This window comes from Leucoraja erinacea, chromosome 11 (genome assembly GCF_028641065.1).
Source record: "Leucoraja erinacea ecotype New England chromosome 11, Leri_hhj_1, whole genome shotgun sequence".
NCBI classification, from domain to species: domain Eukaryota; kingdom Metazoa; phylum Chordata; class Chondrichthyes; order Rajiformes; family Rajidae; genus Leucoraja; species Leucoraja erinaceus.
In genome coordinates this window covers 45,311,564-45,323,671 of record NC_073387.1, presented here as the reverse complement: position 1 = coordinate 45,323,671, position 12,108 = coordinate 45,311,564, and the positions used below count along the sequence as shown (strand labels likewise).

Here is a 12,108-nt window from a genome sequence, read left to right as displayed (position 1 = left end):
CTAATCTGAGGAAACACATTCTTGCCATAGAGGGAGTGCAGAGAAGGTTCACCAGACTGATTCCTGGGATGTCGGGACTTTCATATGAAGAAAGACTGGATAGACTCGGCTTGTACTCGCTAGAATTTAGAAGATTGAGGGGGGATCTTATAGAAACTTACAAAATTATTAAGGGGTTGGACAGGCTAGATGCAGGAAGATTGTTCCCGATGTTTGGGAAGTCCAGAACAAGGGGTCACAGTTTAAGGATAAGGGGGAAGTCTTTTAGGACCGAGATGAGAAAAAAAAATTTCACGCAGAGAGTGGTGAATCTCTGGAATTCTCTGCCACAGAAGGTAGTTGAGGCCAGTTCATTGGCTATATTTAAGAGGGAGTTAGATGTGGCCCTTGTGACTAAAGGGATCAGGGGGTATGGAGAGAAGGCAGGTGCAGGATACTGAGTTGGATGAGCAGCCATGATCACATTGAATGGCGGTGCAGGCTCGAAGGGCAGAATGCCTACTCCTGCACCTATTTTCTATGTTTCTATGAAATTGCAGTGAATTGTGGACGCAGCCCAGGCCTTCACACAAAGTAACCTCCCCTCCATTGATTCAATTTATACCTCACGCTGCCTCGGCAAGACCAGCAGCATAATCAAGGACGAGTCACACCCTGGCCACTTCTTCTCTCCCATCAGGCAAAGGGTGTAGAAGTGTGAAAATGCACACCGCCAGATTCAGGGACAGTTTCTTCCCAGCAGTTATCAGGCAACTGAATCACCCTACCATAACCAGAGAGCAGTGCTGAACTACTATCTACCTCTTTGATGTCCCTCGGACTATCGTTGACCGACTTTGCTGCCTTTACCTTGCACTAAACGTTATTCCCTTATCATGTATCTAAACACTGTAAATGGAATGATTGTAAACATGTCAGATTCAGATTCAGATTATTTATTGTCTTTCTGCTGACTGGTTAGCATACAACTAAAAGCTTTTCACTGTACCTCGGTACACGTGACAATAAACTGAACTGAACAAAGTCTTCAAAAGGCCAAAGTTTACCAAGATGAAGAAATGGGAGACTGCCCAGGAAAACACAAGAATAATTATGTATGGAGATGATGACAGCTTGTGCTGAAGTGGGTGACACAGTAGCAAAGTCACACAATTTTACAGATGCCTGCAGTACTCATCAAAGATGGCCTGAGGTGTTTCAGGTTAAGGTTCTAAGTTGCTGAAAACACAACCACCTCTGATGGGTCCAACAGTGGAGGACACACACAAGAATCCAAAGTCAGATATAGAGAGGGTTCTGGGCGTTATGATGTATGAAAAGATTAGTGAAAAGATAAGGACCAAACCAAAGATGATCAGTTTGAGTACTAAGTGCTTTGAGGTCAAGGAGAATGTGGGTAATGGATCAGCAAGACGTCATAGGAATAGAATGAGGCAGAAGTTCTGGATGATTTTGAAGAGTAAGAAGATAGAGAAGGCTGGCCAGCAAAACATTGGAGAAATGTGAAGGCATAAAGCTATGGGTGATGATTTCGACAGGAACTGTGTTGAGGCCCGGTTAGAGATGAGGAAAAGAGTCAAGCAGCCTTTATCATGGAAAGGCTTTGGGTGCGCCTGGCATCAGGTATCATTGAGCTACTCAGAAATTGTGCAGAGGCTGGGCATGGTGGTTTCCCAGTGTTTATTTGGGATCTGCGTAGATTTTGTGAGGCTGAATGTTGAAGAGTCAGATCATGATCATATTGAATGGCGGTGCAGGATCGAAGGGCTGAATGGCCTACTCCTGCACCTATTTTCTATGTTTCTATTAAAAAAAAACATAAAGGCAATGGAGGGGGGAGGGTTGTTCGGGGGAGCTGGGAATGAACAAGACCAAAGATGGAACTCTCAGTGCTGCAGGTAAGGAAAGAGAAGCCATTCTGTCTATTGTGAAAATCAGGAAAGTTCTTGTTAAAAAAATTAAGAGTGTCACTGGAAGTGATGATGCACATCATGTACTGCAGAGAAATATAGGGCATCAAGTAGGACAACACGCTGTATAAAATTCAGAATAGTAGGTATTGCTTACAAACCTGACTATATTGATTCAGAGAGTAAATGCAGGAAAGATGATCAATTCCGTTTGCGTTTTGATATTCTTAATTTTACACTTGAACTGAAATCGGATTATTTGGAACAAGAGGGGTGTAACGTGAACCTTGACTGATTGGCTGAACTGAATATAATCCAGGTAACACATTTACCAACTGAGCTTTATCTGAGCTCAATGGAAATTGTGTAAAGGATGAAAGAAAAAGGTATATAGTGTTTTCCACATTTATCAAAGAATGCTTTGAGCTCTGGTTGTATCTGGTTCATATTATGGGCTGGCAGTTCTGCTTTACTTGCCTGGACACACAAGGAACTACAGATGCTGGAATCTTCAGCAAGGAACAAAGTGCTGGAGAAACACAGCTGGTCAGGCAGCATCTGGATGACCCATTTACTTGCCTAGATACTACAGTCAGTGACAACGCTAAGATGCTCACCACGGACCAACATAAAATGCTGTTTTGCCAATCAACGTAGCAATAGCTTCTCATTTCTGGTATCAGTTGTCAATATGTCAATCTTAAGGATATCTAGTACAGGCGAGATCATCAAGTAGACTAAACATTGGACAGATGGTCCCACAAGGGGAGACAAATGTTTGGAGAAGTGACAATAGCAAGGCAGAATGTTGGGTGGATTAGTAACATCAGGGATGATCACCAGAGATAGTGCACCAAGGACCAGTTGCTGGTATATTGGAATAGAACACATCAGAACTTGATTATCATTGTAGACATGATGGGCTGAAGGGCATACTTCTGTGCTGTACGACTACGATTATCTACATCCTTAACTTCATGGTTAATTGATTGATACCTGTATTTAATGCTCGTGAAGGTTGAAAACAAATTCCACACAACTGTGGAGCATGAAGTTACTGACAATGCATATGCACTCCCGGGAGGTTGTTGATGGGTGCACAGTGTAATAATGGCAATGGCTGTACAGTTGCCATCCTCAACCTCAAAAACAGGACCATTATTACTCCACGTAGGCAAACAGATAGAGCATGGAATAAAAATAAACTGCTAAACAGTATTCCAAAAGGTTTCATTCTTACCAGATACATTCTTTCCCCTGCCATTTTTCCTGTTAAACAGCATTATTAGTTTTTTTCTTTAGTTTATAGTAAGTACCAGTACCCCGAGTTAGAGCTTGTCAGATATTACTGTATATTGGACAAGGAGATATTGAAATATGCATTCTAGAAAGTCCTCAAGTAATGCACATCCGTACCAGGTTAGCTGATCGCAGTCAGGACAGAAATCAGAGCACTAAACACGATTAGTATTCCAGAGAGAAAAGGAAAAGCAAATTGATCCCCTTCCAATATAGGGAAAGCTAGCTATAGGCAAATATTTGCCAATTGAATGAGGCGCAGAGGACTGCTGGTAGTCATGAAACACTACCCTAAAAAAAAAAATCAGGAACAATGAGAGAAAATTGGCAGAGAAGAAATGGACAGGTTTGAAAAATGGCCTTCATTTCCAAAATGAAATCATGTTGAGCAATAGACTGCACTACCATACTCACAGAAACAAACATACTCACTAGTATCTAAGACCAAACCACCAGCTTAGGATGGGATGCAGTGATATATAATTAAATTCAACTGGTGTTCGTCAACAATGATCTTGAATGCCACAGTTTCTTCTCATACGACCATGGAAGTGTCCTACTCAGCTCATCAATCAGCATTACTCCATGCTAAAACCATTTAATGGAATCCCCCAAAATAGTAAGGGTATACCTAATCAGCCATAACCTTAATGAATGTCAAAATGAGTTCAGTGTGCTTGATAACTTCTACTTTTGTTCTCATGTACCACTTATTTGTCCAAGTCCAAGGTGCAGGCTTGAAACAAGCACATAGAAACAAGCGCAGCAGTAGAGCTGCTCCCTTACAACACCAGAGACCCGGGTTCGATCCTGAGCACACGTGCTCTCTGTACGGAGTTTGTACATTCTACTGCTTGGGTTTACTCCGCTTTCCTCCCACATTGCATATTTGTAGGTTAATTGGCTTCTGTAAATTGTCCCGTGTTAGGAGAGAACTAGTATATGGGGATCGCTGGCCAGCGTGGAGCTAGTGGGACAAAGGGTCCGTTCTCCACACTGTATCTTTAAACTAAGTACTGAGATAACAAACTCATTTACATTCAAAACTGAACATTTTGGAAACATTTAGCAGGTAAAGCTGCAGTTATTTTTTCAGGTCGAAGTCTCTATCTAAACTGGAAAAAGGGGAACAAAAAATTAAAGTTGGTGGTATAAAGATGAATACAGCAAAGTGAAAGATTAGTTGTGGTCGCTGTGGGAATAGGTTGTTGGTGAAGGTCGTCAAGTTGATAGGTTAACGAGGCATTACAGAAACCAGGGCAGCTTTTACCATAGGGACTATAGTTGTGTAATTTGTGGATGTTGTGGTTCGGGCTCCCTGCAACACATTCAACACACAAGGATGCATAGAGGGAGGAAAGAAAAAAAGAATGACAGTTGGAAATGGTTCTGAAATTGACAGGATGAAAGAGTGTGCCATCGAAAAGGAAAGAATGTGATGTTGTCTGGAAGGCTGCAACATGCCTGGACAGGTGAGGTTGCATTGGGTCTCATTCTAACACTGCAGACTTGGCTGCATATTTTGTGACATCAGCCACAGGTTACACAACCACATTACCCTATCCCATCTGCCACACATCAGAGAAATTCCCTTGGTTTCATCCACATTTTGCTGCTTTCCAGAATATCTTTTATTTCTCTCTCTCAGCTCTGATGAAGGATCCCTCAACAAAAACTGTAACTGTTTCTCCTTTCATAATTGCTGGAGACTGAAGGAACTCAATGGGTTTGGTGAAATCTGCTGTTTGAACTAGTTGGTCTTTCCATTTTCTGTTTACCCTACACACGTCCTGATTGCTGGGCATGTCCCAGCACCTTACCATTAACAACTCACCACACAGGCATGGTGGCTTAATGTGCTGATACCTGTTCTCAGCAAGCCATTTTGCTCATCCTCACGCAGACACTCCCTTTATTCTACACAGGCCTTCCCCACTTTACCCCTACTGAAAACCTCTGAAATGTTTCTGAAATGTCCTCCTTTTTCAGGAACCATGGCTACCCCGCCACTACAGTTCATGGAGCCTCACTCACATTTCCTCCATTTCTCTGTTATTACCACCCACCCTTCCAAACAGAACAGAGATAGACTTCCCTTGGTCTTCACCTTTCAGTGCACCGTCTATTTCTAGCACATCAACCGTTGTCAACTACAACGGGATCCCATCACCACTCGCATCTTCCCTCTCCCTCATGCTCTGCTTTCCACAGGGAGCACTCTCTCTCTCTCTGGTGCATTCACCCTTCTCCATCCACCCCTCCCTGTTTCCTGGCACTTTCCCATGGACCATAGGAGTTGCAACACTTGTCTCCACGGCTCCAGCACCACCACAGATCTACACAGCTGCTAGATGAGACAGAGATTCACGTGCATCTCCTCCAAACTCATCTATTGCATTTGGTGGTCTCGATGAGGTCTCCTCTCTACTGGCGAGACCAAGTGCATACTTGGCTATCGTTTTGCTGGGAACTTGCATTCTGTCCGCAAAGACCCTTTTGACCCTCCAGTTGCATGTGGTTTCAACTCGCCTCCTCATTTCCATGCTGAGCTAACTGTCCTTGGTCTTCTCCACGGCCACTGTGAAGCCAAACGTAAAGTAGGAGAACAACACCTTATTCTACATGGGCAGCTCACATCTCAATGGCTCGAACACTGCGTTTACTAATTTCAGATATTCCACACTCCCTGTCTTCCTTTCTCACTCTTACTGGTACACTCAGGTTCTCTCTCCCATTGTTCACCTTTGCCATCCCTTGTTACCCTCCCTCCCATCTTCCTAACACCCACACACCTATCCAGCTGGGTCTTGGCCTTCACCCATAGCCTACCTTTCCTATTCTATCCCCCATTCAGATCCATCTGTCCATCCATCATTCCTCCCTTATCTGTTTCCACATCTTCTTCCATTCGGCCCATCATCTACTCCACCATTCAATCATGGCTGATCCATCTCTACCTCCTAACCCCATTCTCCTGCCTTCTCCCCATAACCTCTGACACCTGTACTAATCAAGAATCGATCTATATATTTCTGGCCACATCTACCCAAATTTTACCCTCTTTTCTGTTTCCATCTATCACACGCCACCCACTGTCTAAAAACTCCCTTATCTATACCTGGGTCTACTTACCTATCATTCTCCACCTCTCCTAGTTCCACCTATCGCCAACCTACATCATCTCATCCCTTCCTCTCATCTCTATCATCTGGCTATCATCTTCTACATGTTCTGTCTTAATGCAAGGCCAAGACCTGAAATGTTGACCATCGCTTTTCCTCCAATGCTACTTAATCTGCTGAGTATTGTTTTTCGTTGCTCCTAATTCCAGCATTTGTGGCTTTCCCTTTCACAGAACTGATTTTTTTTAAAAAGTGGAAACCTGAAATACTGACTGTTGGGGATGCTATCTGACTAGCTGAGTTTTCCAACGTTTCTTTTAGTTTAAAATTTCTAATTTATAGTTTGTTCTTAAAAGTAACAAAAAGCATGTTACTTAAAAATGAACTATGCAGCCATCATCGGTATCAGAGATTGATAGAGCACAATTTTCTAGACATGTATATGCTGGGTTTCAAAATGAGCAGTGATTTTTTTAAATAACACCCTGAGAAGTCTTGACGGGGAAGTACGTTAAGGGCCTGTCTCACTTTCCCGAGTTATTCACAAATTTTCCCGAGTTATTCATTAATTCTCCCGAGTTTTCCCCTTGATTCAAACTCGTAGAATGTTTGTGACGGGTCCGTAGAAGGACGTAGAAGTCCGTAGATATATCGTAGCGGCTTGTTATGCCAGCTGTAGGAACTCGGGGCATCCTCCCGACTATTTTTTTACTCGTCGACATTTTTTAATGAGGCTGGAAAAAACGTCCCGACTTACCTGTTGCCCCAAGTACCTACAGCTGGCATAACGAGCTGCTACGATGTATCCACGGGCCCGTTATGAACATTCTGCGAGTTTGAATCAAGGGGAAAACTCGGGAGAATTCGTGAATAACTCGGGAAAGTGGAACAGGCCCTTAAGGAGTATATTTTCTCATGTGGTAGAATCAAGAATGACAGGAAGTTAGAGGTTACCATTTTAAGTCAAAGATGGGGTGTTTTATTTCCCTCTCATAGGGCAATGTACAAAGAATCGGTAAATATTTATCTATCAGGGATGGACAGATGCTTGATCTGCAAAGAAGTGAAAGTTACTGGGGATGGAGTGGGAACGCAGAGTTGAAGTTAGTCGGATCAGCTACAACTTCATTTAATTGGTATAGCAGGTTCGAAGGACCAACGTCAACACTTTCAAATAATTCACTTATTCATACATCTCTTTTAATGGACAAATTAATTTAATGGACAAATACCTTGACTTAACTTTCCCAAAGTATTTACTTGTCGTGCTTACCCTTATTATTAATGTGTTCATGTTTTTACTCACCGGCAATTTTCTCCATATGAATCAGACATACTGACTGATCACTGACAAACTTGGTGCCACAAACAAACCATCCACCTCACTCTTTGAGCTTTTTTGTAAACATACAGAACTACTGTAATTAGTTTTTAGTTGTAATGTTTTCATTACGTGGACGAGACTGAATACCTGTGTAATGTGTCCTAATAAGCAGATACACATTTTTATTTCATGGCTTAGTGACTGGTGTTTTTGTAGCATGTAATAAAATTATCCCTAATGTCTGAGTTGAGGAGGTTGGCACAGATTGTCAATGCAATAATTAAATGAAATCCTACAATTACATGCCCAAAGTTATAAGTTGTTTAAAAATTCTGCGACTGAAACCTGAAGCATTATGTAAAAGGCAATGATTTAGGATTGTCATGTTTCAAACGAACGGAATCGGGTACGTAATTACCGTGCTCAGCAAATATCATTGACTATGTTTCAACCATGCAAGTTAAAAGTAGATCATATCTTCACCTACTTTCTGCAAAATGTTGTCAGAATATTAATATGATTTAAGGCTAGAGTAAATTTATGGTTACTTCAGTCTGTTCTACCATTCAAAAGGATCATTACCAATCCTGTGTCGCAAATTCATAGAAACATAGAAAATAGGTGCAGGAGGAGGCCATTCGGCCCTTTGAGCCAGCACCGCCATTCATTGTGATCATGGCTGATCGTCCCCTATCAATAACCCGTGCCTGCCTTCTCCCCATATCCCTTGACTCCACTAGCCCCTAGAGCTCTATCTAACTCTCTCTTAAATCCATCCAGTGACTTGGCCTCCACTGTCCTCTGTGGCAGGGAATTCCATAAATTCACAACTCTCTGGGTGAAAAAGATTTTTTCTCACCTCAGTCTTAAATGACCTCCCTTTTATTCTAAGACTGTGGCCCCTGATTCTGGACTTGCCCAACATTGGGAACATTTTTCCTGCATCTAGCTTGTCCAGTCCTTTTATAATTGTATATGTTTCTATAAGATCCCCCTCATCCTTCTAAACTCCAATGAATTCACATTCCTAGCTGTTTCCATAATGTCCAAAAATCTATGGATCAAGTCTTGAATACACTCAGTAACCAAGCATCCTCACCTCTCTAACATTGAGAATGCCCAAGATTCACAATCGGCTGTGCAAATAAATTTCTCAGCATATCAGCCTTAATGGCAATGCTATTATCTACACATTAGTCTGTTTCTATATATACTGAACTTTGTTGTTTATAATGGGTTATATAGAGTATTATGTAAACATATCTGTTGTGTTGCTGCAAGTGAGAATATAATTGTTCCATTTTGGGACGTATGACAATAAAACACTCTTGACTCTAATTGGTCATCCCTTCTCCTGAAACTATGTTCCCTGGAGGTAGAATGTTCTCCGTGTTAATCTCTCTCAGGGTCCTATGTCTGACTGTGGTTACTTCCTGTTCTCAAATCAGTGTTACACAAATTTTATCCAATCTTTCCTCCAAGGACAAAGTCTCATTCCAGGAAGAAATCTTGTGCGCAATTGTTTCTCAATAACATGCAAATATCATTAACTGCTTATCTGCCTCGATTAGTAATACTGGATACACGTCATTTAGAGTAAATTGTGAAGTTTTTAAGCACATTCCATTCACAAAAATTGATTCACTTTTGGTACAAATTGGAATACAACTTATATGAACTGAGGAAACAATTGAAATTATCGACAGAACGCCCGAGTATAGAAAATGATGCAATATGAAATATTTACATGTAGTTATGTATTTGTAACATATTGTGTTACAATTATTATGGAGTCTGTCATACTATTTACAGCTCAGAAACAAGCCATTCAGCCCAACACGCTTATTACGGTGTTTATACTCTAGGGCACCCACCTCTTGCTTTGCCTCACCCTATCAATAAACCCATAATCATTTTTATTGGTTTCTCCTTAATTACATTACCAGCCTTCCTTTCATCATCAGTGGTCCTCCCTCAACATTCCATTTAGTCGCCTGTTTCACATTCTAATCGGTCACTTAGTAAAGAACATTCTTCTAATTTCGCCAATTGATCTATGTTATATTTTCAGTCCCTAGTTTTGGACTGTTGGGCTGAAGGGCCTTTTTCCACTTTGTAGGACTCTATAACTCCCTCAAAGGTGGAGAATATGATGTTGAGCTAAAGAAGCTCTTGGAAAGTAAGTATGGCATCAGGTCTCAACCTTTTTTTTGTTACAGAAAAAGACCTAAGCAGTTTATTCCTCAGTGATACTTGTAATCTCTTGTCCGTGATGCCATCCTTGTAAGTCAATCAAAGGAAGCAGGAAACTTAATCTATTTTTGTAAGTAAGCAACTATCAACACTAACTACATTTATCTTGGTTGTTGTGTACCTTTATCCCTTTGCTGTAAAATACCAAAGACTTTAATAGTGATTTTTGGAAAAGGTTTATGGAAAATGTTAGTAATGTTGGTAATCTAATCACCAGTCTATTGTAATCTATTTTATTTATTTATTTATTTTAAAATTATTATTAATTTATTGAACATGTTAAAAAAATACAAACACAAATAAACTTGTAAGCAATAAAAAAAATCTATCATAGTCGCTGCCTCAAAAAGGCAGTCAAAATCATCAACAAAGGCAGCCTACACCATCCTGGCCACACACTTATCTCACCCCTGCCATCAGGAAGAAGGTACAGGAGCCTGAAGACTGTAACGTCCAGGTTCAGGAACAGCTTCTTTCCCACAGGCATCAGGCTATTAAACACAATGAATAAGCCGTGAGCTCTGAACTGCAAAAGACTATATTATTATTTGTTATTTGCATTACATTTGCTATTTATTGAGCTTTTTATTTTTTTTCCTGTTATATACAATGTTTACATATTCACATATTCTGTTGTGCTGCAGCAAGTAAGAATTTCGTTGTCTCACCCCGGACATATGACAATAAAACACTCTTGACTCTTGACCAGTCTGCGAAGCAAGGGTTAAAATCCTTAGTAAATTTGTGATGTATTTGGTGTGTCATTCACAGATATCCAGACAAAAAGTATGAAGTAGGTACAAATGTGTCTGCATGATTACAAATAGCACATCACTAACTCAAAACAATAAGTAAAGGTGCAAGGCCAACTCAGTTATTGTTTGCACGTGTTAACATCTAGCAATCGTATTATGTTCCATTGAAAGTAAGCGGAGATAAGTGAATGAATGCAACAAGGCGCACGACCAAGAACAAAATACCGGACGAAGGAGGCAACTTATACTTAAATCTTGGTAACAAGATGCATCCCGTACATTGCCAACCGCTCTACACACATTACACAATCATTTACCTCCTGAAGTTGGTCGATTCTTTTCTGTAGCACGAATAAATCTGCATCGTCCCGCGCTGCTTGCAATGAAATGCTTCCTTTTTGATTTTCCAACAGCCTGACTTTATCTTGCAACACTGCCGTCCTAACATTTAATAACAGACAACACCCCACAGAAGCGACTGACAACAGTAAGCTGGTCAGCGTGGGCAGCGTCCTCAAACAGGCTGTGGATTCTGATGTGGGTACCATTTGCTTTTGACATTCTCCAACATTGAGTGACTGGTGATTCTTGCCCATCCTTTTTGCTGCACCAAAGAGAAATGCTTCTTCGGGGTTTAAAAAAGGAAAGACCAGTCAAGAAGAAAATAAAAGACGATGCAAGTTCTGCCGGTAGAAAAATAAAAGCGATTCAAGATCCCTGGCGATTTATGGGATTTCGCCGTTGTGCGATGGGGTTTTTTACCCCAATGTGCCCAGTGTCACTGTCACGGTCCACGTTAGTGTTCTCCCAAGTTACTGTGGCAAAACGCGCCGTCTTTTAAAAAAATAAGGACAGATAGAAAGTTTTGAGGGTTTGTCAAGTTCCGACAATAAATGGCTTGCCTGCGATTAGCCAACCCTGGGAATAAATGCTGCAATTGATTCTCCACCTCTATTCCCTCTGGCCAGATGTGGAGTATTTACACGCGAAGCTTGCTCCGCACAATGAGTGTACACCACGCCCACCCTAGTGCTGGCACACATGCCAAAGCACACTGCAAACTCACTCTAAAATCATGCAGCAACTTCAAGCGTTTATCAAGAAACCAATTGTAGTTTGGAAAATGACTTCCAAAATGCTTGAAACTGAAATAAATGCCCCCCCCACACACACACACACACACACACACACACACAGCAACAGAAATTAGTAACGGTGAAACATTGTACACCTTCCGACCAAAAGTTTCTCACCCAGTGATTAGGATTCACACACTCGCCGTTGAACTCAAAATAAAGTAATGTTTGTGTTGCCCGGGCTTGTCCACTCCCACTCACTCTCTTCTCGCTGTTGTTTTCTTTTTTTTTAAATTCCTCCACTGCGTAGTCGTTTTCAAGAGAAGTCGCCGGATAATTGGCGGATTATTCACTGGTGCGAGCAGCTCT

The 12,108-nt window shown here is 41.3% G+C and overlaps 1 protein-coding gene across 1 annotated transcript in view; it reads right to left on the bottom strand.

Moving 5' to 3' along the window:
* Nucleotides 1–11,877, bottom strand: part of LOC129701743 (collagen alpha-1(XXIII) chain-like) — a 134,102-nt gene extending 122,225 nt beyond the window's left edge. The window contains exon 1 of the mRNA XM_055643145.1: nucleotides 10,981–11,877. Within this exon, the coding sequence (XP_055499120.1) occupies nucleotides 10,981–11,259 (279 nt within the window). The 5' untranslated portion in view covers nucleotides 11,260–11,877. The remainder of the gene's footprint in view (nucleotides 1–10,980) is intronic.
* Between the last annotated feature and the right edge of the window lie 231 nt (nucleotides 11,878–12,108).